The following is a 20907-nucleotide window of genomic DNA, read 5'->3' as shown; positions in this document are numbered from 1 at the left end:
GTAATATTCGTTTGTGTGCTTAGTTGTACAGCTGTGCAGCAACCTGACAAAGCTGCACAGCCCTGTGTTATGAAAAATGGCCTGGTCACTAGGGGGGTGTAAGCCTGTGGTCCTGAAGTGGTTAAGCAAAACGAGTTGCTTGTCAGCCCTGCTGAGCCTCTGCTTCTAATACATTTAGCCATAGACCCTGAACACGGATGTGCAGATCAGATATTTCTGGTGTAGATCAGCAGGGCTGCCAGGCAACTGGTGTTGTTTAAGAGGAAATAAATATGGCAGCCTCCATAGCCTACTCAGTTAGGTTCTCCTTTAACTCAAGGTTTTTTTTTTGGGTGTGGGAAAAAATACAAACTCCAAGCAGGAAGTACCTTATGATGCAGCTACAGGTTTGAACTGTACACTTCTGCATATAGTTTCATGTAATTTTCATATTATGGATATAATTGTTAAGGGCTGCAGTGTTCTCCCAAGGCTCTTTTAGCTGGGTGCTCCACCCGGCTAGTTTTGGTGAGCACCCGGCTGTTATCAGCTCACCTCCTCCTCTGCTCTAAGCAGAATTCCACACAGAAGCACCAGCCCTGCATTCTCTCATCTCACCCCACCCGGCTAATTTTTCATGCCACCCGGCTACTTTTTCATGCCACCCGGCTGGAAATAATTTCTGGGGAGAACACTGGGCTGGTTCAGACAGACGCTTCCTGGTATGCAGAGTTTTTCATTCCCGCAAGGGGACACAGAAGCCTGGCAGTGAAAGATTCTGGAAGCAACATGTTGCTTTCAGGATCAACTAAGTGTCAGGCAGACTAGCGGTGGTTGTGGAAATGAGGGTAAACGGCAATAAGCGATAGAAGAAGGAAGCATCAGAGTCATGTAAAGCGCAGCGTGAACCACAACAGGCCAACGATTAGCAGAGTTCAAAGGGCAAGTGCATTTCTGGTAGAAAAAAATGCAATACATTCATCTAGCACTATATATAGTGCAAGAAAAAATGGTAAACATAACTTCAGCTTGCTTAATTAGTTTTATGAGTATGTAATCAGCTCTGCAACTTTTCTACAAGAAGAAAAAAAGAAAGAAAAAAGTAAGAACTAGGGAAGTAAGGAAGAATGGAAGCTGGAGCTTATTAGCTGGTAGGGATTATACCACTACATGGATGATGATGACGATGACGATGATGAAGGAAAGGATGGGACAGCTGGCGAGAACAAACTTGCCTCACTACATAGGGAAATGTGTAATTTAGAAACTTAATGTTCACTTCACCAATTAACCAACCTAAATGTATCAAGGGGACAGCCACAAAGTGGAGCACAAACCATTGTCCTCCAAGCCACCTCAGCTGCAAATATACTGTTTCAGTGCTATTCACAACTGGTGCAAGGTAGTGGGAAAGCAACTTCTACTAAGTACTGAATAAATGCCCTACTTCAGGGGTCCCCAACCTTTTCCGGCCCGGGGACCACTTTCTGACCAAATTTCTCTCCGGGGCCCGGCAGGGCGGGGAACAATGTTATGCGCATCGGGTTACCGGGCGGGGCGGGGGGCATAGCTAGCATAGTTGCCCCAGTATAGGGAGTTTAGTTGCCTCAGTATGGCTAGTACAGTTGCCCCAGTATAGCTAGTTTAGTGCCCAGTATAGGTAGGTAGTGCCCCAGTATAGCTAGTATAGTGCCCCAGTATAGCTAGTATAGTGCCCCAGTATAGCTAGTATAGTGCCCCAGTATAGCTAGTATAGTGCCCCAGTATAGCTAATGTGCCCCGGTATAGGTAGTATAGTGCTCCAGTATAGCTAGTTTAGTGCCCAGTATAGCTAGTATAGAATGTAAGAGACCAAGCGGCCGCCAAAGGTAACAGCAGCGGCGCCGCGGAGGGGGACGGGCGGAGGGGGCAGGCAAGAGGACAGTCCCGCGGCCCAACTGAAAACGTCCTGCGGACCACCAGTAGGCCGCGGACCACAGGTTGGGGATCCCCGCCCTACTTGGTATACCCGCTCTCTGAACCTCCTTCTTTAATTTAAGGTAGGGAATTTTTCCCTTTAGGGGCTAATTGGACCATGCCTTGTAAGGGTTTTTTCGCCTTCCTCTGGATCAACAGGGATATGTGAGGGAGCAGGCTGGTGTTGTACTTTATACTGGTTGAACTCGATGGACGTATGTCTTTTTTCAACCAAAATAACTATGTAACTATGTAACTATGTAACCTTTTCAAGTATATCATGTACAGAAGCACTTTTTTTTTTTTTTTACTGATTGATGTATCCTTTTGGGTGCCTCCAGTCTAATAATAATCTCACCACAGACTTTGTAGAGTGGTTGCTTGAGCACCTGAGAGACGACCTAGCTGTTACACATCTGTGGGATATGTGACTATGTACATTGCTATGTAAATAAATACTTTATTTAGGACTCATTTCCACTTAGTGCACTTCTGTCCGCTTTTTTTTAGCACATTCAATTTTAGGCCTCGTTCACATCTCTTCAGCGAGATGGCCGTGCGATCGGAACGCAACGCGTTACGAACGCACACCATCTGCGCTGCTGCCCGCTGCGCTGTTGATCCCATCCGTTGACAGTGATGGGATCAGCTCTGCACTTGCGGGCAATATGCAGGCAGCAGTTACCAAGCGCTTCATAGCGCATCGTACTGCTGCGCAGCACAGTAGATGTGAACGGTAGAAGGTCCGTCTATGTCCTTCTGCCGTTCCTGCGTTTCAGAACATCATACGCGCTTCCATATGCACATGGAAGTGCATATGATGTACACGAGGCCTTACAGATTGATACATGTTGCTGAAAAGCGGACAGAAGCGCACAGATGGAAACTAGGGCTTAGGTGCAGCTGATCCTTTTACACTTTAACAACAACTAAATCCCATGTCTTCAGTTTTCCCTATCCTCACTACTAGCTATTGTTTTTAATAGGAGCAGGGGTTTTACGCTTGATTACTCAGTTATTGCTATTGTACTGCCTTTAAGTATTTTGTAGGCTGCCATTTTTCTGTATTAAAAGCTAGCAGTCATTTTTCGTACAGGAAACAAGGCACAAAACTGGAACTGCAATTTTTACAAAACTGACCTTTATTAGGGAATTAAATTACTTTTTTTTTCTTTTTGCATCTTAAAATGCATGTATGGTACTTCATAAACAGTTTATGTTATTTACCATTAGTTCTTACAGGAGTTTAGATTGTAAGCTTTCTGTGACAAGGGATCTCCAATCATTTGGGATGTCTTTATATTTGTCTCAAGTTTGTTATTTATCCTCCAAAATAATAATAAATAATATAGCGTCATCGTCCATGACACTTTACAGAGAATAATAAAATGCTTTTTGTAATCTGCAAATGTAATACCGCAGTTGGCAAGACATTTTGTGAAAGGACACCACTTTGGGATGTAGAAATCAGCTGTACAGAAAATGCCCTGCATTTTATATGTAATCTATCAGCTTGTTCACATTTTCAGTAGTTTCCTGCTTGGGAAAAACTAAAATTCCTGCTCACAACCTAGTGTTACAGAGCTTACAGTGGGTGTCCTCCAAAGACCTCATACGGGAACCACTGCACTTTTGGGCCTACAGTTTTCAGTGGTGAGGTTTCAACATGCTGAAAATGCACCTCAAGTACAGAACTGCAGTAACAAGTCCAAACCCAAATACAATATCATCTCCAGATGAAGATTTGATTTGTCCCACTTTCTTTTTACAAAGTGTTTGCCAACAGTTTGCCTTCAGTCCAGCTTACCACATTCTTTTGCTAAGAAATATGGAAATTAGTATGAATGAGCCAACATGACAGTCAACATGGAGTGTTCCACAAAACGTGATAATCGATAAGTGCACACCAGAACACTTGTTTTTAATGACCAATAAAACTAGTAATAATGGAACCCAAAACAGTACACCATAAAGACTTCCCTCCAACACAATGATGTAGAATAAATATTAGGAAAATATTTTAATGACATGAACTAACAGAACACAACCAGAGACAAAACAGAGGTTAAATAAAGTAATGTAGCAAGAAAGACACATCGGTATCATTGTGTTCAAACTATTCTACATCTAATCTATAAGGATGATCCAAAAAAGTTAAAACAAAAACCTAAGTGAGGCAGAAAAGCAGTAATCAAAAGCTAGGCCATTAAGAAAGGCATCCAATCTAAGCTTGTATTCATTTACACTGCTCTGCACAGTTCTAATCACGGAAAGTGACCACATCAAAATGGCTGCACAACATACCAGATTTGTATTAATACATCAAATTTTTTTTTATCAATAATAAGAAGACAGCCAAAAAAAACGTGTAGATACAAGTCCATGCAAATCCTAACATCACAGGTGCTTGTGGTATACAATGAACATGGAGCAAAGACATACCCTTCAGGCATGGATTTCTGCCTGCGCTGGGAGCCTCCACTGGAGCCGGTATCACTGGAGGTGGAAAGACTGCTGGGAGAGCTACGACTTTGCTGGGATCGTCCAATTGCCACAGAAGCATAAATCTCTGAACTCGGGGACAGCCTTATTTAAATCAAATAGGACAAACTTATTGCACACAGCATGAGAGAACTTTCTAAACTACAGCAAATAGAAGCATTTTCCTTAGTAGAAAAGCAAGTAAAAAGTGAAAAACAAATCAAGGGGATGATGTACATAAATACCAAATTTAAAATAAATTTACAAAATCCATCCAATAATGCAAGGTAAGGTTAATCTTTTGCTAAAAGTCTTGCCAAAGTGATAAAAGTCTTCCACAGCAAGCAAAACACCATGCAAACTGAGGCTTTATAAAAGGCACCTGGAGTCAGCAACATTTCAAAGGGATACTGTTAATTTACTAAAACAAGCAAGGTTTTGCCCATCTCTACAATTGCTCATGGCATAGAATTCTACCTATCCGTAATGGTGAAAAAATTGAATTCCAGTAAAGCAGTGGAAGAAAATAACAGTTTCTGTGAAGATGACATTCTAGAAACATAAGACAAGCATACAAATGAAACAACCATATTATTAGAACACGCCTGTGTGGGGTAAACTAGGTGCAGAGTGGTGACTTCTCTGTGCCTCCATTTCTGCGCTGCCACCTGGGTTTCCCCTTTACTTGCTGCTCCTATTCGCAATGAGCACAGGGCAGCACGGCACTGAATTTTTTTTTTGTAAGGCCACAATTTGATGTATGCCATTTGGTGTACGGCCTTCAGCCAAATAAGCGGGTTGCAATGCTAAACACCAATGCTAGTGTCAATAGCCCGTACAGATTGTCAATAAGATGCAAATAAGCAGGGATCTGGAGTTGGTACAAAAATCATCTGACTCCGTTTATGAAACTACTGACTCCGACTCCAGGTCCCCAAAACTGCTCCGACTCCTCACGCCACATGGTTTTGACAGAGGTTACCAATTTATGGTTTAGTGTATTTTTTTATGTAATAAACAAGTGCATGAATATATATCGGGTGCTTTTGTAGTTCACACTAGTACTTTTTTTAATTAAAATATTAATTTAGTAAATACTGATTAAGCAATGTGATGATCTGAATTAATAATAACCTATTTAAACTTCACTAGTGATGCATGGGTTCCAGGGACAGTCTATGAGATACTAATTTATAGTTGATGAAAACGTTATGAACATTTATGCAGCCTGGAACAGAACAAATCAAAACATCTGCTATTGCATTTAACCGATCCAGTTCCAAGTTGCAGAAACTTGTATAAAATCAGCATATTATGTGCATCACCTAAGAATTACTAGCATCTCGCTGAGCATCCATAAGAAGATCCTGTGATGCAGGCTGTAGGGAGGCACTGATCGGAGGTGAAGGGGGTGGGGTTTAAATAGCTTGGATGGGTGTAAGTGACGGGGATATAAGGGAATAATGAAGACCCCCCTTCCTCCCCCCTTGGAAACAGGCTTTAGAATAACACAGCTGAAAGATACATGAGTAACACGGAGGTTAATGGCTAGTACCTTTGCCCACTAGCACTTGAGTCCCTGTTGTGATCCCACCCATGACACTATGTGCATTGGATTTATAGGATTGCCCAATGGTTAAAACTGTTCTCCATGGTGGTAGGTTATGGTTTCTGTAAAGCAATGTAAAACACTGTTGGCAGTGTATAAATGTATAATGAAAACAATCTTTCTAAATTCCATATATGCACACGAACGGTTAGCCGCAAAAAGTGCACTGCTGATGGGAGCTGAGGGCAAGCATGAGGGACAAAGGAGGACTTCATAGACTGATAGGCAGAGCATTTGTCAATAACATGCTTTTCCATTACACAAACGCGTAATGAAATCTAATCAAGCCAACAAATCTTAAGCCCTGTACACATGCTAGATGAGGACTGTAGATACTCGTTTATCACATCCGTTTATTTTCATTTTAGGATTGATTTTGATTACAAAAAGTCTTGTAGAGCGCCGATATACAATTTTAACAATTATAAATTAAAGCGGACCTGAACTCAGAACTTCCTCTCTGCTCCAAAAGATACGCAACTGCATAATAGCCTTTAAAGAAAAACATTTCTTTGTTACAGCCGATACAAATCCAGTAATAAGTCTGCAGTGTCTACTTCCTGCTTTCATATGCAAGCAGACATATTGATAACATCCTGTGTTTACCAATTAGCTTCTTCGCCATGGCAGTCAGCTGACAAGTGAGAAATCAAAATTCCACTTGTGATTAGTCTCAGATGAGGGGAAATTAAACAGGCTAAACTCTCTAAATACATAAAGGGTGCCTTTCTCTAGGTTTTCCTTCTGTCCTTTGCAAAAGTTCAGGTCCACTTTAAAGTCATCCCAGCCACCTCCACACTTCCTGTCACTCAGAGGTCTACTTGGGCATACCAGACATATGCAATGTTAGTCTGTATCACCACCTCAATTTGCATCTTACCTCTTGTTATCCAGAGGGCGCCCATCACTGGAAATGCTCCGTGGAATGTTGGCAGAACGCTCAGGCGTCTGCATTTTCCCTTCACTTTTCACAGAGGAGACCCGTGATGATACTGGGCTCTGCAGCTGGGAAGGAACTTGTCGCAGCTGTGCAGCTTCCCCTTTGGCTGCGTTTCTTTGCCACTTGTTGTTGTTCCTGAATGGGAACTTCAGCTCATATGGGATTCCCTCAGTCAGTTTGTACTCCACTGTTGGCATCCGATAAACTTCAGTGCAACCTCTGTAAAGAAAAAAAACAAAAAACTGCTAAGAAAAGACACATGAATTCACAGCACAACGAACCAGTCATTTAATTTCACCTTGACATTAAACATTGAATTGTTTTAATTTAAAATTATTGGTTTTACAAGTATGCTTTATCTGACTATATAGTCACTGGATGCCAACAATTCAGGTCTAGTATTGAGAAAATACAATGAGTAAAGTGAGTTGCCTTAAGTTCTATTCCAGGCACAAACATTTTCATAGACCTGTGTAGGTGACCTAAACGAGCTTTACATCAGTTTATAAGATCATTTAACTGATGTCAGATAATTTTGCAAGTAGCTAAAATGTCATTATTACAGGCAGTAATCTTATTAGAGAAATTCAGTCTGTGCCTGCCCCTTACAGTCTAAAAAGTAGGACGAGGCAACACAACCCAACACACAGAGCCTGAAATGGGTTTCCTGTGCTTAGTGTCTCGGGGGAGGGGGGTTTTCATAGGTTTTGAAAACACTCACATTCTGCATTGACCAATCCTTGCGGCCATTTCAGGGCCAGATGCAGGTGAGTGTGAGAGCAATGCCCTCTTGTTGGTTAAATACGTAATTGATATTGGTGGTACATTTTTGTTGAGCAGGTGGAGCAATGCCAGCTACAATATTTTGTACCCCACCAACCAGTAGAAAGCTGGTGGGGCAGCAGCTTGCTCAGTAATTTTCCATCAAATTCTGGAATGACGCAGTGTCTTGCTTCAATCCCTACTGCCCATACGTTTTCCAATTAGAAAGAACTAGTCTGCAGAATCAGGTTGCTATTAACAAATGTACAACTAGCTATAGGTTTTTTTTTTGTTTTTTTTTGTACGATTAATGCAAAATCTTTTGCTTTAGCTGACAATTTCACAAGCAGTTTTCTGGGCACTAACATCCCAGCACATAAATTAAGAGTCATCAAAACATACCCTCTATGCTGCTGTTAAAGTTTTGAGTGTTGAGAAAAATGTCGACCCAGCTTTAAGATAATTTTGCTTCTTAAATAACATTACTGATGTTGACATTTTTTCCTGCATAAACAACACCTTAGAGAGTAATTGAGGAGCAGAGAAAGTTCAGCAATCACATCCTCGGCGGCTGTGCAGCCAGCTGCAGATAGAAGATTACTGTGGAACTCTGTCCAGCAAAACAACCCACAAACCAAAAAGCTCATTAAGTATGAAAGATCACCTGTGAAGTCCAACATCTCCAAACAGGAAACAAGACTATAAAATGATTTTAAAATGTCTCGTCAGAACTCATCTAAGCGTGCTCACACCCACATCCCACACCCACAGCTTTTTTTTGTGGCTGCCCTCCACCTGTGTACAAGCACGGTGGCTGTGCTTGCACATGGATACAAGAGTGGCCACAAGAACATATCGGACCAGCTCTTTTAGAATATGTTTGGAACGCTGGATTGGTGCATTCAAGGGGGATGAGGGAAGCCTCTGGATGATCAAGTATCTAAATTTGATCTTCCCACAGCCCTTAATGATGGACGGTCATAATACAATAAAGCCAATATATGGCTTACCCTGCTCCTGCACAAGTCCGGGCGGTGCTAATTACTATTCCCCCTCCAGGTCGCCGTGGTTGGTGGGGAACGAGGAAATTTGGCTTCCAGCTATTGCTGGTGGCTGCATTACAGTGTTTTAAAAGTAATTTGAGCTGCGTCTTTTCATGACCCAAATTACTCAATGAGAGCCACTATAGCCATAATCCTTATAACGGCCTATGCCGTCTGTGCCCAAATTCCCTGGGCTGTTTTGACCGCGCTCGCTGGTGAAAGGCGTGCAAGCCAACATAAAGCTCAGTGCTCAGAAGGAAGTGGATGAATCATGGTCTGTACATCCAACAAGGATCAAAAGTCAGCAGGAAGCTATAAGCATCTGAACATTGGTGCAACAACTTTTACCCCACAAATCTTATTTTGAATCAGACAACCACACAAACATACTTGCTCACATGAAACGTTTGTGCATACTAAATTGTTTGCATATTTCTATAACTATGCTTCAGTAAACAGGTTATCTCTTTTTACACAGTACTAACAGAATGTACAATACCCAAGAATGTACAGTATTTTCCTCTTTGTACGCAAGCTCACAGTAAAAATGTTTAAAGGACTGAACAAGTGCTAATGACATGAAAAAAGGAGCTCCTTATTGCACTCAAAAGTGCATCTGCAAAATGCTTGAACAAAAAAAAAAACCCATCTTTTTTGTATGGCATGTTTTCATCTTTTAAAGGCAAAGCCAAGCACATCAATGTCCTGTGGCATCAGAATTCAACTTTTTCCATATACCTGTAACATTTTAACAGTGCTCTTCATTAAAAAATGAACCAATGAAAAAATAAATATCTTGTTGCCCATTGCCCCCACCAATCACTATCAATAACTGAAACCAAGCCTAAAGAGAGGAATACAGCAGGTGTCATTCTAGAACCATTATTGTTATATCAGTCTTACAGCTTCAGTCACATATCTGAAACAAGCAAGTAGCCTGAGGTAGAAAAACACTTGGTCTGCATACTGTTTCTTGGTTGGAGAAGTTAGAAGGCATAGAAGCATCTTCACATTAACCTCCACCAACAATATAAAATAGATCTAACAAACTTCCGCCCTCTGTGCAGCTCCCCAACTGCTGGGCAGCAATACCAGTAGAAAATAAAAGGAAAAGGAACAACTCCAATGGTGAATTAACCTTTAAAAACAGAGTTTATTAAACTTGCACTTACAAGCCATAAAAGTTGGGAAATCACAAGGCCATGGCCTGGATTTCTCAAAGCTTTGTCTGTCTACAGAGGCGGCCAGGGCTTCCATGGTGCCGCACTGCATTTCGGCATAATCACACCTTTGTCAGGTGTTGCACCAGCCAGCAGCCCACTAATACCTATCCCTAAGTGGCTGATCCCAGCCAACATACAGCACCATCTAGTGTCTGAATTCATAAAAGTCAAAGGTTTTTCATAAACCTATTTTCACAGTAAATTGCAACCAGATACTTTTATGATATTGTATCAAAAACTTTTTTCAAAAAACGATTCACTAAAAAACAACAAGTGTATTGTATCAAATTCCCCTTCGAGTAGCCAATAATACAACTCCTACCTGCGTGGGATTCCATCATCATGTGGAGGGATTATGACCACTTTAACCGTTACTGATGTTCTCAGAAGATCAATCATCTGTTCATGGCTCAGTGTGGCAACAGCAACCTTACAGATTTCAACCAGACGGCTGCCTTGCCTTAAGCCAGCCTGCCATGCATAACCGTAAGGTTCCACCTCAGCAACTATGCCTTCATAGTTCACATGAAAGCCAAGTTGCCCAAGTCCATTTCTTCTCAGTGTCATTTCTGTCGTCTCACATCCCTTTGTGATAATCTGAAATTAAAAGTTAAGATTAGTGATTAAAATAAAGAAACCAAATAACTAAACAAGGCAACAAATAAGAAACTTAACTGGTTCCGGACCGACACAGTACAAATCTACGTCCAGCAGACGGTGCTGCTGCTCTGACTGGACCTAGATTCAACGTCGCACTGAATCGTGCATCCCCGCTGATACCACCGATCTGCACCCGCCGCAATTCGATCGCTCTGCCGTTTATAAGACGGCAGAGTTCTGTAAGCAGGTCAGGAGCCGCTTTCATTGCCTGCTGACAGCGTGATCACGGAGAGCAATCACATTGGATCCCATTAATAGACAGCATCAGGGAGCCAATGAAAGCGGCTCATGACCGGCTGTCAGCACTCTGCCGTAATACGGCAGAGAGGAGCCTACGGCGATTCGTCGGGAGGCGACGTTTTACCATACCAGAAGTCTCTGGTCCAGAAGGGGGCCGAGACTGCTGGTACAGAAGTGGTTAATTAAACTTTTCTTTCTGCAATGTGTTTGAAAAAAAGTTCTGTATGCCTAGGTTATGCTGGCGCAACAACTGGGCTGCATGTAGCACGCATTAAGCCAAAAATACATGTACAGTTTACATACCCTAGCAGAATTCGTCAACCATTTTTCATGTATTATGAATAACACCACAAAACCGCGTCTCACTCATGGTTAGGTGATTGGCTGAAGCCATTTATTGCCAAACAACTGTGCTTACCCTTTTTTTAATCATAGTCACTGCACACACCACCAAAATGACCCTGATCAACAGTTTACATAGCCCAGTTCTTAATTGCTTCCGGACCCAGTGCGGTTGAAATCTACGTCCTGCTTGTGGCTGTGCGGCTCTGACAAGACGTAGATTTCAAACATCGCCACCGCTCCGTCCCGCTGCTCCTCACTCGCACTGCCGTCTATGTGAAGGCAAAGCTGTGTGAGCAGGTCAGGAGCCCCTTTCATTGGGTCCTGACTGCGTGATTACTGTGAGCCAATCACATTGGATTACATTAATTGACAACGTCAGGAGCCAAAGAAAGCGGCTCCTGACCAGCTCGCACAGCTTTGCCGTCATAGGGACAACAGAGAGAGGGACCTTCGGCGATGGGAGAGCGGTGTGTGCCTGTGCGGTGAATCATCGGTAAGTGCAATTTTGTGGTACCAGCAGTCTCTGGTCGTCCTCAGGCGGTATAGCCGGTGCCGCTGTGTGCTCATATACCCCTTCTTTAATGCAAACTGTAGCTTTTACAATCGTCACTATGGCGGCATCCTTTTTTCCTGATGCGATTTCAGACACTACTAATATTGAAATGATCAGCAGGACAGCCAGGCAACTGGTATTGTTTAAAGGAAAATAAATATGGCAGCCTCCATATCAGTGCTGGAGCTATGAGTGCCAGTGCAAGTTTTACAATGTCCCCCACCCCCAAGCAATCTATACATAATTGATATGGTGCACCAAAACCTGCCATGGACAACCACAGTGTAGGGGGAAGGGGATAGGAAAAAGTGTTGTTTTTTTTTTAATGATCGTTACTAGTCAAAGCATCTATCAAAGTAATTATTACCTGCATGGGACCAATAAAGAGCTAATACTGCAGTTCAGGGTGAGCCCCTTGGGGCCCCTCTGACGTAAGGGCCCCGATGAGGTTGCAACCTCTGCACCCCCTATTGCTACGCTACTGCTCCATATGCCGCACTTTACAGTGCCTTTAATATTCAATGTAATAGCTATTCAAAGTCATATGAACTCTTCAATCTATAATATGGTGGCTGATAGCTTATCCTACCAACATCTCTCTAAAAAAAGTGCAAGTTTTCTCCAAATCTGACATGATGTGAGCTGTATTGTGTGGGTAGGGCTACAAAAAGACTGCACTGCCATTCTATGTACAGGTAGTCCCCGGTTAACGAATGAGATAGGGGCTGTAGGTTCGTTCTTAACATGAATCCGTTCTTAAGTCGGAACATTGTGCCATCTCTGTCCGCTGTACCTCCTCTGTGCCCCCCTGTGCCTCCAGTGTAGCCCTCTGTGTCACCTCTGCCCTCTGTAACTGCTTATAAATGTTTAAAAGCCATTTTTTCTTTGAATTTTTTAAAAATAGTTTTTCTTAAAAACTACAAGTCCAATAAAAAAAAAAAAAAATTGACTTGTTCCCATGGAAATACAGAATCCATGCCGTTCGTATCAGAGGGTCATTCGTAAGTCGGGCGTTCGTAAGTCTGGGACTACCTGTATTAGGCCCGGTTTACACTTAATCAGTTGCTCTCTTAAAACTGAAAGAACAAAGTAATCCCCATGTTTTCCTATGGCACAGTTCACACTATACGCGTTTTAACCCTCCTGGCGGTTTGCAAAAAAATCGCCAGGGGGCAGCAAATCTTTTTTTTTAAATTTTTTTTTTTTTTTTCATGTAGCGAGACAAAGTCTCGCTACATGATAGCCGCTGCTCAGCGGCATCCCCCCAGCCCCTCCGATCGCCGCCGGCGATCGGAGATCCGGAGATCCCGTTCAAAGAACGGGATCTCCTGGAGGGCTTCCCCCGTCGCCATGGCGACGGGCGGGATGACGTCACCGACGTCATCGACGTCGTGACGTCAGAGGGGACTCCGATCTGCCCCATAGCGCTGCCTGGCACTGATTGGCCAGGCAGCGCACGGGGTCTGGGGGGGGGGGCGGCCGCGGCGAGAGGAATTGCGGCGGATCGGCGGGTAGCGGCGGCGATCGGGCACTGCACGCAGCTAGCAAAGTGCTAGCTGCGTGCAGCAAAAAAAAAATTATGCAAATCGGCCCAGCGGGGCCTGAGCGGTGCCTTCCGGCGGCATAGCCCGAACTCAGTTCGGGCTTACCGCCAGGAAGGTTAACTGAAAGAGAAAAAAAAACACGTACCAACTGAAGTGTAAATGGGGCCTTAGTGAACTGGAAAGCATGAATAGTAACAGAAGTTTTCATTCTGCAATGCCTGACAGTAGGCAAAAACTTACAACCTAGAATGTGTTATGAACATAAAGGGATCAGTTCATTAAGGCCTCTTTCACATTGGTGGCTGATGGCTTGTATCCACCACCTGTCAGCTCCTCCTTTGCACCGGCTAGGTGCTTGATGGTGCTCAACACTGGCCCTGAAGAAGTGCCCCGCTCCCCATGGAATCACATCTGAGCACCGAGTCAGTTCTCTGCTGAGAAATGCATCACAAAGGTGCTCATGGCTGGCAAGTGGGAGGCTAAACTGCCAAACAAGCACACAGTTCAACCTCCCGTGTGAAAGTGGCTATAATGTAGCCATTAATCATCTAATCTTTTTCATCCAATTAACCAAATACATGTAGTATAAGAGTAAATTGAGTGAATATATTGAATTGATAATTCAGGAAGTCCTCTATATTAAATTGAAATCGTAAGATTGGATCATTAGTGGACACCACGGAACCTTTTAATTTCACCATTTTCACTTCAAACAGAAATTTGCAGCACAAAAATAAAAATTACAATCAATTCTAAATATAGCAAATGATGGCATTCAGCTATGTCTTACTTCAAGCCTTTTGACAATTTCCTTGATATCATCTGTGTTGTGGCTGTAGCTTCTTATAAACACGCTATCCCCTCGCTCATAGAAAAGTTTAACGGTTGTGATATTGGATGTCCATCCTATTATGTCACGGCTTGAGCAGTTGAAAATGACAGTTTTTGACTCCTGGTCAATGAGAGCCAGTATTTCACTAGAGATGCACAAGTAACAATCGATCTCTAAGGCATTGCTGAAGTCTTCAACTTGCACATTCCATACAATCGCTCCTGTGCTGTACAGTTCAGCCCATGAGTACGGTTTAGCCTTTTCCTTCTTCTTTGAGGCCAGTGAGATGAATGGGAACTTTCCAGAAGAGTCGATAGAGGTGTTGGTGACATTTTTTTCTGCAAGGTCTTTCAGATATTCTTGATGAGTCCTGGATGCCATTGCTCTGAACTTTTCAGACTTGTGAGCTGCATTCTCTGCATTAATTACTTTTGCTAAAAGGAAGTCCCTGAAGACTGTGGATTTTGGAAAAGTAAAACTTTTTGGGATTGGTGGGCCAAACGCAGGTACATCTCTGGATCTTGTAACTGCAACACTACAATGAGAAATTGAGAAATTATGAATATCAAGACTAAAATAAAAATACCAAGAAAAACTTCTCTTTTCATTTTATACAGAGACTCGGTACCAAGTTCATGATTACTGGATGTCACACGTTTTTCAGTTTTGCACAATTTACTACTGAAAGTAATGGCTAACTGCCAGGACCACTTTTCACATGAAATGTACACTTAGATATTTGAAAACTGAAGAGGACACGACATACTCCAACTCAACTGTATCCACCATCACAGTTCAAGGAATGTAGAGTGCAGGCAGAGCTACCAAGACCAGAGGCAAGGAAAATAGGATCAAATTTGGTGTAACTGCTCAGAAGGACCAATCAGAATCCTTGGTTGGGGTATCAGCTTCATGCTCTCTTGCACTGGTTTTTATAAATCTGTTCCACAGCAAACCTTTATAGAGTACTAAATGTTAATGATAATAGAGCCCTTGCACACTGTGCGCATTGCAACACATGCTTTATAATGAGTGTAAACTGCAAGCGAGACTGGACATAGACTTTAATGCAAAGTCTACATGTACCAAGTTAGAATAAAGCAATCTGTTAAAGCAGACGTGTGAACAGCTGCATTGAATTGTATGGGCAGTGAGTCGGCATGCAGAATTATTCTGCAATGGAACGGACGTAGTGTGCAAGGGCCATAAGTGAATCTAGCTAAAGCAGAGTATGGTACACTGTACCTCCTATCCTACACTGCAACATTTCCAGGGGGTACAAAGAGGCCTACACGCAGCACCCCTGTTGAGACGCAATGTATATTGCGTGGGCCAACTCCTGCAGGAAGAGCAGGTGGATAGTTTAGATCCTGCATATTCTGGTAGGCGAACGCAATATGAAAACGCTTTGCCATTTTAATTAGTCAATTGACTTGAGGCAGCCAATATTTAAGTCAGGAGTTGACTGGGCAAAGCATACATCCCATTTTGGTGTGTAGCATACAAAACAAAGGAATCTGACGGGGCATTTATATGGACGAGAAAAGCAGCAACCATAGTTTAAAAAGCGTCTCCATCAATCTCAAGGGACACTGCTTGATTACGCTTGAACAATGAATGTCGCAACCACCGTGTGTAGACGCCCGTGTGAACCAGCCCTCATCAAAACCAGTGCAAGGAAAATTGAAGTAAAACCGGTTTAACAGAGGCCCAGATCAAGGATTCTTACTGGCCACTCTGACCAACTCCTCCACATTTGCTGCAATTTTCTTTGCCATGGTTCTGACATATCTGCCCCAGACTTTCACTGGTTAACATCAATATGCTTAAAATAGCTGAGGGTGAATAAGACACATGTATCTATAGGTATGGGAATATCTGCTGTATGCTAACAGGTACATGGCAATACAATCACTGTTCAACATCTATACAATTGTACACCTTATAAGATGGCAGTTATGGTGATACATTTACAGTGCTGTGTGTTCTATGTATTTTTATCCCACTTTTTTGTTATTTTGCGAGCAGTGGTGTGGCTGGATGCTAGAAATATTTTACAGGCAAGCAGATATAGAGCTTCTGCTTATCAGTAACACAAAGTTGAAAAAAAATTCACTGCAGTTACAAAAAAAAAAAACACCAAGCCACAATGCAAAGAGGTGAAGAGAATGACGAAGCAACCAGGCTGATGACAGCTTTTATCAGCTCAGCGTAAGTCTGGCAGAATTAAAGCGGATCTGCTTATAGCTGCATATGAATTAATGCCTATCACAGTTCACAGCACAATAACGATACATAAAACCCTAAAAGCAGAGCGTGGAGACCACAAATAATCTTTATGCCGGTGACTGCTGTTACCACCTCGCCTGTCTCCTACTTCTCTCTCTGACGGCTGGAAACGGTTAACAGTTGAGCTCAGCCAAGTGGAAACACCATGATGTGCCTCAAAGATCAGATCTACCAAATTGATAAAATATTCAAGCAGCATGCAAAGCACCCATTTACCGGGGGAGCGTACCTGTAACAGACTGCGTCCGTGCAAGGGTTGTGCGCCCTAACGATCACGAACACATGCTGGAAGTGAGAGCGGATGTTCTTGGGGCTGAATGGCTGGGCTCCCGGCTCCTGAAACACTATTGTCACAATATCATTTCCAATGTGACGCTTCCTCAGCAGCTGCAATTAAACAAAATCACAGCTTTAGGCATTTAAGCGACACAATAGAAGGCTTCCTAAAGCTCGGAAGCACAATGCATGTATACAAGGTTTTTTTTTCATTGTATGACGTTGAATTCACTGTAAAAAATAGTCCTTGCTTTGGAAAGAATAAAGGATTATGGAAACAGAAGCACATTTTATCAACAATAAAACTATAAAAAAAAAAATGAAAAGCATCAGAAATAATCTGTAACCAAATCACAGCAAACAAGAAAAGCAAAACACAATCATAAGCATGAATGCAGCACCCAGAATTATCCACTGCTCCCATCGCTCCACCATGGCGGATCCCCTCCTAGAATCCCTCCTCTGGCTTCCTATCCAGTCCAGAATCAGATTCAAGATACTGTGTCTGACCTACAAATCTGTCCACAAAACCTGTCCAACCTACATTTCCGATCTTACTCAGAGGTACACACCTAACCGCTCACTTCGCTCTTCCAATGAACTTTGCCTAACCGCGCCCCCCCCCCCCCCCCGCATCACCCAGTCCCATGCACGCCTCCAGGACTTCTCTAGAGCTGCTCCAACACCATGGAACTCCCTACCTCCACCCATTAGGGCAGCCCCCTCCTTCAACATCTTCAAGAAAGCCCTCAAAACTCATCTTTTCACTCTGGCCTACTACCCCTCACAAGTGCTCTAAACCCACAGCTGATCCCTGGTCCCCTACCTTTCGTGTCCTTACCTCTCCCTCTAGATTGTAAGCCTTTGGGCAGGGTCCTCCTCCCTTTGTGTCCTACCTGATCATGCACCTCCATTACTGTGAACCCATGCTTTGCCTCTGAGTGAACCTAACTTGCCTAATCTCCATGCTCCCATCCAGTGACTGACTAAGCATTACCTTGTACTCATACTGTGCTGTGTAATCTAGTCTTTCTTGTATTCATGTATTGACATTTTGCTGTATGTCACCCCTAAATATTGTCTGTAACCTAAACTAATGTCCAGCGCTGCGTAATATGTTGGCACTTTATAAATACAATAAATAAATAAGGCTCTTAGCTTCGGGTGCAGCAAGTCCAGATTTGGATCCCCAGTAGAGATGGCCAATGAGATGCGAGCAATCTGAGCTTGCATGCAAATATAATGCAAATTGTTTGCTGCTTGGTGCTGGGTTAATAAAATTCAGCAGGAAGTACATTTATTTAATTGGTCTGATCCTGATTATGCAATTTGCATTACATTTGTATAGAGAATGCAATATTAACATCTCATATCCCCAGCAGGTTTCAGTGCTGCCTGAATGGTCAATGAGATGCAAAACAATTCTGAATGCAAAGTTATGCAGCTTGAAAATGGACCAATCAAATCCTGCCGAGATGAAATCTGGTTCATTTTTAAACTGCATAAATTAACAGATTTTTCATAATGCTGCATCAATCTGGAATAGTTTTGCATCTCATTGACCATCCCTTGTGCTGTCCAGGACCTCGGTGATGAATTTCACTACAGGAGATCCTCACAGTCCGAACTTGTGCTGATCTTTCCCTCCAATCTTTCTCCATGTACTTCAATTGCTCAGAAGGAGGGTGGGTTCTCAACCAGCAACAAAGACTTAGTGGCACAGCAAATACTTACCCTTTGCTACCAAAAAAAATAAATGGTTTTGCTAAAATTGAACTTAAAATTAAAGCACACCGGCACTGGACCAAAAAAGTAGATTTTTACTTACCTAGGTGGATTTTTAGAAGTAGATTTTTTTTCTTCCAGCCCCTCCGCAGTCTTTCAGGTCCCTTGCTGTCCTCTTGGTTCCCTCTATTGTGCTGCTGCCCCCTTCAAAGGAACTGTGAGGAGAACTCCAGTCACAAGCTACTGCTCATGCACAGTCCCATCTAAGCGCTGCCTTGATGCTGCTCCCACTGCCAGGATCGTTCTGCAGAGTACAATTCTTGTGAGAACTGCTCATGCACAGAATGCTCCTGCTAATGGAAGCGTGATCAAAGAGGTGCACAGACGGGACCACGCATGCGCAGTAGCCTACAACTGGAGTCCTAATGGCAGATCTTTCATAGGGGGCAGTGGCACAATGGAGGATATAGAGGGACCTGAGAGACTGGTCGAGGCCCCAGGTAAGTAAAAATAGACAAGATTTCTAGCAAATCTGGCCATAAACGTATAGATTGCAATCGAATAAAGGGCATCATCACTCTAGGTATATGCAAATAGTAATTCAGCTTTATTGATTCAAAAAACAAAACACAGAGCAGCCATTTAAAATACTGCCTAATGTTGGACCACACCCGTATATCCACACCTCTGCACTGCACATTAACTTATAGACTGCCACTAGATCTGGCAAAACATTATTTTCTTCCCTGATCAGGATTTATTCAGGTGAAATAATTACCACGACACTCAACACATCGGGAATCTATTAAAGGTTGATTGAACTACAGCCTTGCAACACTATGGGCTGTAGACTTACTGCTGCTCCTGCCCTACCCCTGGATCAACGCAAATAAGTCTGTCCTTCCTAAAAGAAAAGATCGATTTTAGGCAAGAATCCATTGACTTTGGATAAATTGAACATGTTGGGGCATTTCTGGCTGATTCAGTTATAGAACCTCCAGGCTAGGTTCACAGTAGTCAGCTGCATAACAAATGCATTATAATTAGTGTGAACTACAATGGAAATTGGACATCTACTTTAATGCAAAGCCTTCATGCAGCGAGTTAGAATAACGCAATCAGTTACAACGCAGTACTGTGAGCAGGCCTATGGGTTTGTATGTGCAGTGAGTTGTTGTGCAGAATTATTCTGTAACAACTGACCGCTGTGACCAAAGGCTCAAGGATTGTAATGGAAATATTGATAAGTGTATGGCCACCTTAACCACTTACTGACAAGCTGACGCATTAAAACGTCTTATTGGAGGCTGTTAACGGCTCCAGGACGTTTTAATGCCTCACTTGCTCCCGTCGCAGATGTGCATGTCTCCCCGCCAACGTAAATAGTTTCCTTAGGGACTTATTAATCTATATTTTATGAGGGTATATTTCTATTCCTTTACTACATAGGGGCTTGTAATTATGGACTGCACAAAAAAAAAAAAAAAAAAAAAATTACACCTACTGTATATTTCCCAATAATATATTGTCGCCATACATTGTCATAGGGACATCATTTAAACGGTCTAATAATTGGGACAAATGGGCAAATCTAATTTGTGGGTTTTATCCACAGGTTAATGTGTTATTTAAAAACTATAATGGCCAAAACCTGAGAAAGAATGATTTTTTTCATCTTTTTTATGTTTCCAGTTAAAATGCATTTACAATAAAAAAATTCTTAGCAAAATGTACTACCCACAGAAAGCCTAATTGGTGGCAAAAAAAGCAAGGTATAGATCATTTTGTTGTGATAAATAGTAATAAAGTTATTGGGGAATAAAAGGGAGGAGCACTAACAGATGAAAATTGCTCGTCCGTTAGGGTAAAAACCACTATGAGGTGAAGTGGTTAACAGAGCAGAATGGTGCATAGTGGTAGAACAGATATCTGGAAGATATCGATAGTTCATATAATCTACAACTAATTAACTAGTGTGTGTGGCCACCTTAAACACAATTTTTATCAATTAGAAATCGGTATTTCATAACTAATCCAACTCATTGCTCGCTTATATCCCAGGTCATCAGCATCTACAAGCTGCCAACCATTTTTAACAAAAAGAGCAACATTTTCACTGGTAATACATGCAACCCTATAATACATGAAATGATGAATTGTAATCACATATTCATATGAAGAGTCCTGGTACCATAGAAATCTCTAAATGGGAACAAAAGTGCTGGATGTACTGGAATTCATTACCCATTCAGCAACTGTGGATTTATCACAGTAACAGAATAGGCCAATAATGAATAATACATGGGTACATTTTATAGCAACCTCCAGGCAGGATAAGACAGTAGATGGGGATAAACATTGTTCTTGGTAACAGAGCAGGACAGGGCCCGCTAGGATTGCCAAATGCAAGACAAAACTTCCTTCAGAACTGGTTCACAGGGGTCAGTTGT

At 42.4% G+C, this 20907-nt stretch overlaps 1 protein-coding gene across 5 annotated transcripts in view; it reads right to left on the bottom strand.

Annotated features, from left to right (window-relative positions):
• Nucleotides 1-20907, bottom strand: part of SIPA1L1 (signal induced proliferation associated 1 like 1) — a 370713-nt gene that overhangs the window by 65748 nt on the left and 284058 nt on the right. For 4 of the 5 annotated variants that reach the window (XM_068254095.1, XM_068254094.1, XM_068254096.1 and 1 more), the window contains 5 exons: nt 16686-16843; nt 14126-14702; nt 10316-10590; nt 6906-7184; nt 4378-4521 (listed from right to left, as the gene is read on the bottom strand). In XM_068254095.1, coding sequence (XP_068110196.1) covers nt 4378-4521; nt 6906-7184; nt 10316-10590; nt 14126-14702; nt 16686-16843 — 1433 coding nt within the window. The remainder of the gene's footprint in view (nt 1-4377; nt 4522-6905; nt 7185-10315; nt 10591-14125; nt 14703-16685; nt 16844-20907) is intronic. The other variant, XM_068254097.1, reaches the window with a different exon arrangement.

This window comes from Hyperolius riggenbachi, chromosome 9 (genome assembly GCF_040937935.1).
Source record: "Hyperolius riggenbachi isolate aHypRig1 chromosome 9, aHypRig1.pri, whole genome shotgun sequence".
In the NCBI taxonomy this organism is placed as follows: domain Eukaryota; kingdom Metazoa; phylum Chordata; class Amphibia; order Anura; family Hyperoliidae; genus Hyperolius; species Hyperolius riggenbachi.
The sequence above is the reverse complement of the archived record's forward strand: the minus strand, read 5'-3'. Positions and strand labels throughout refer to the sequence as shown.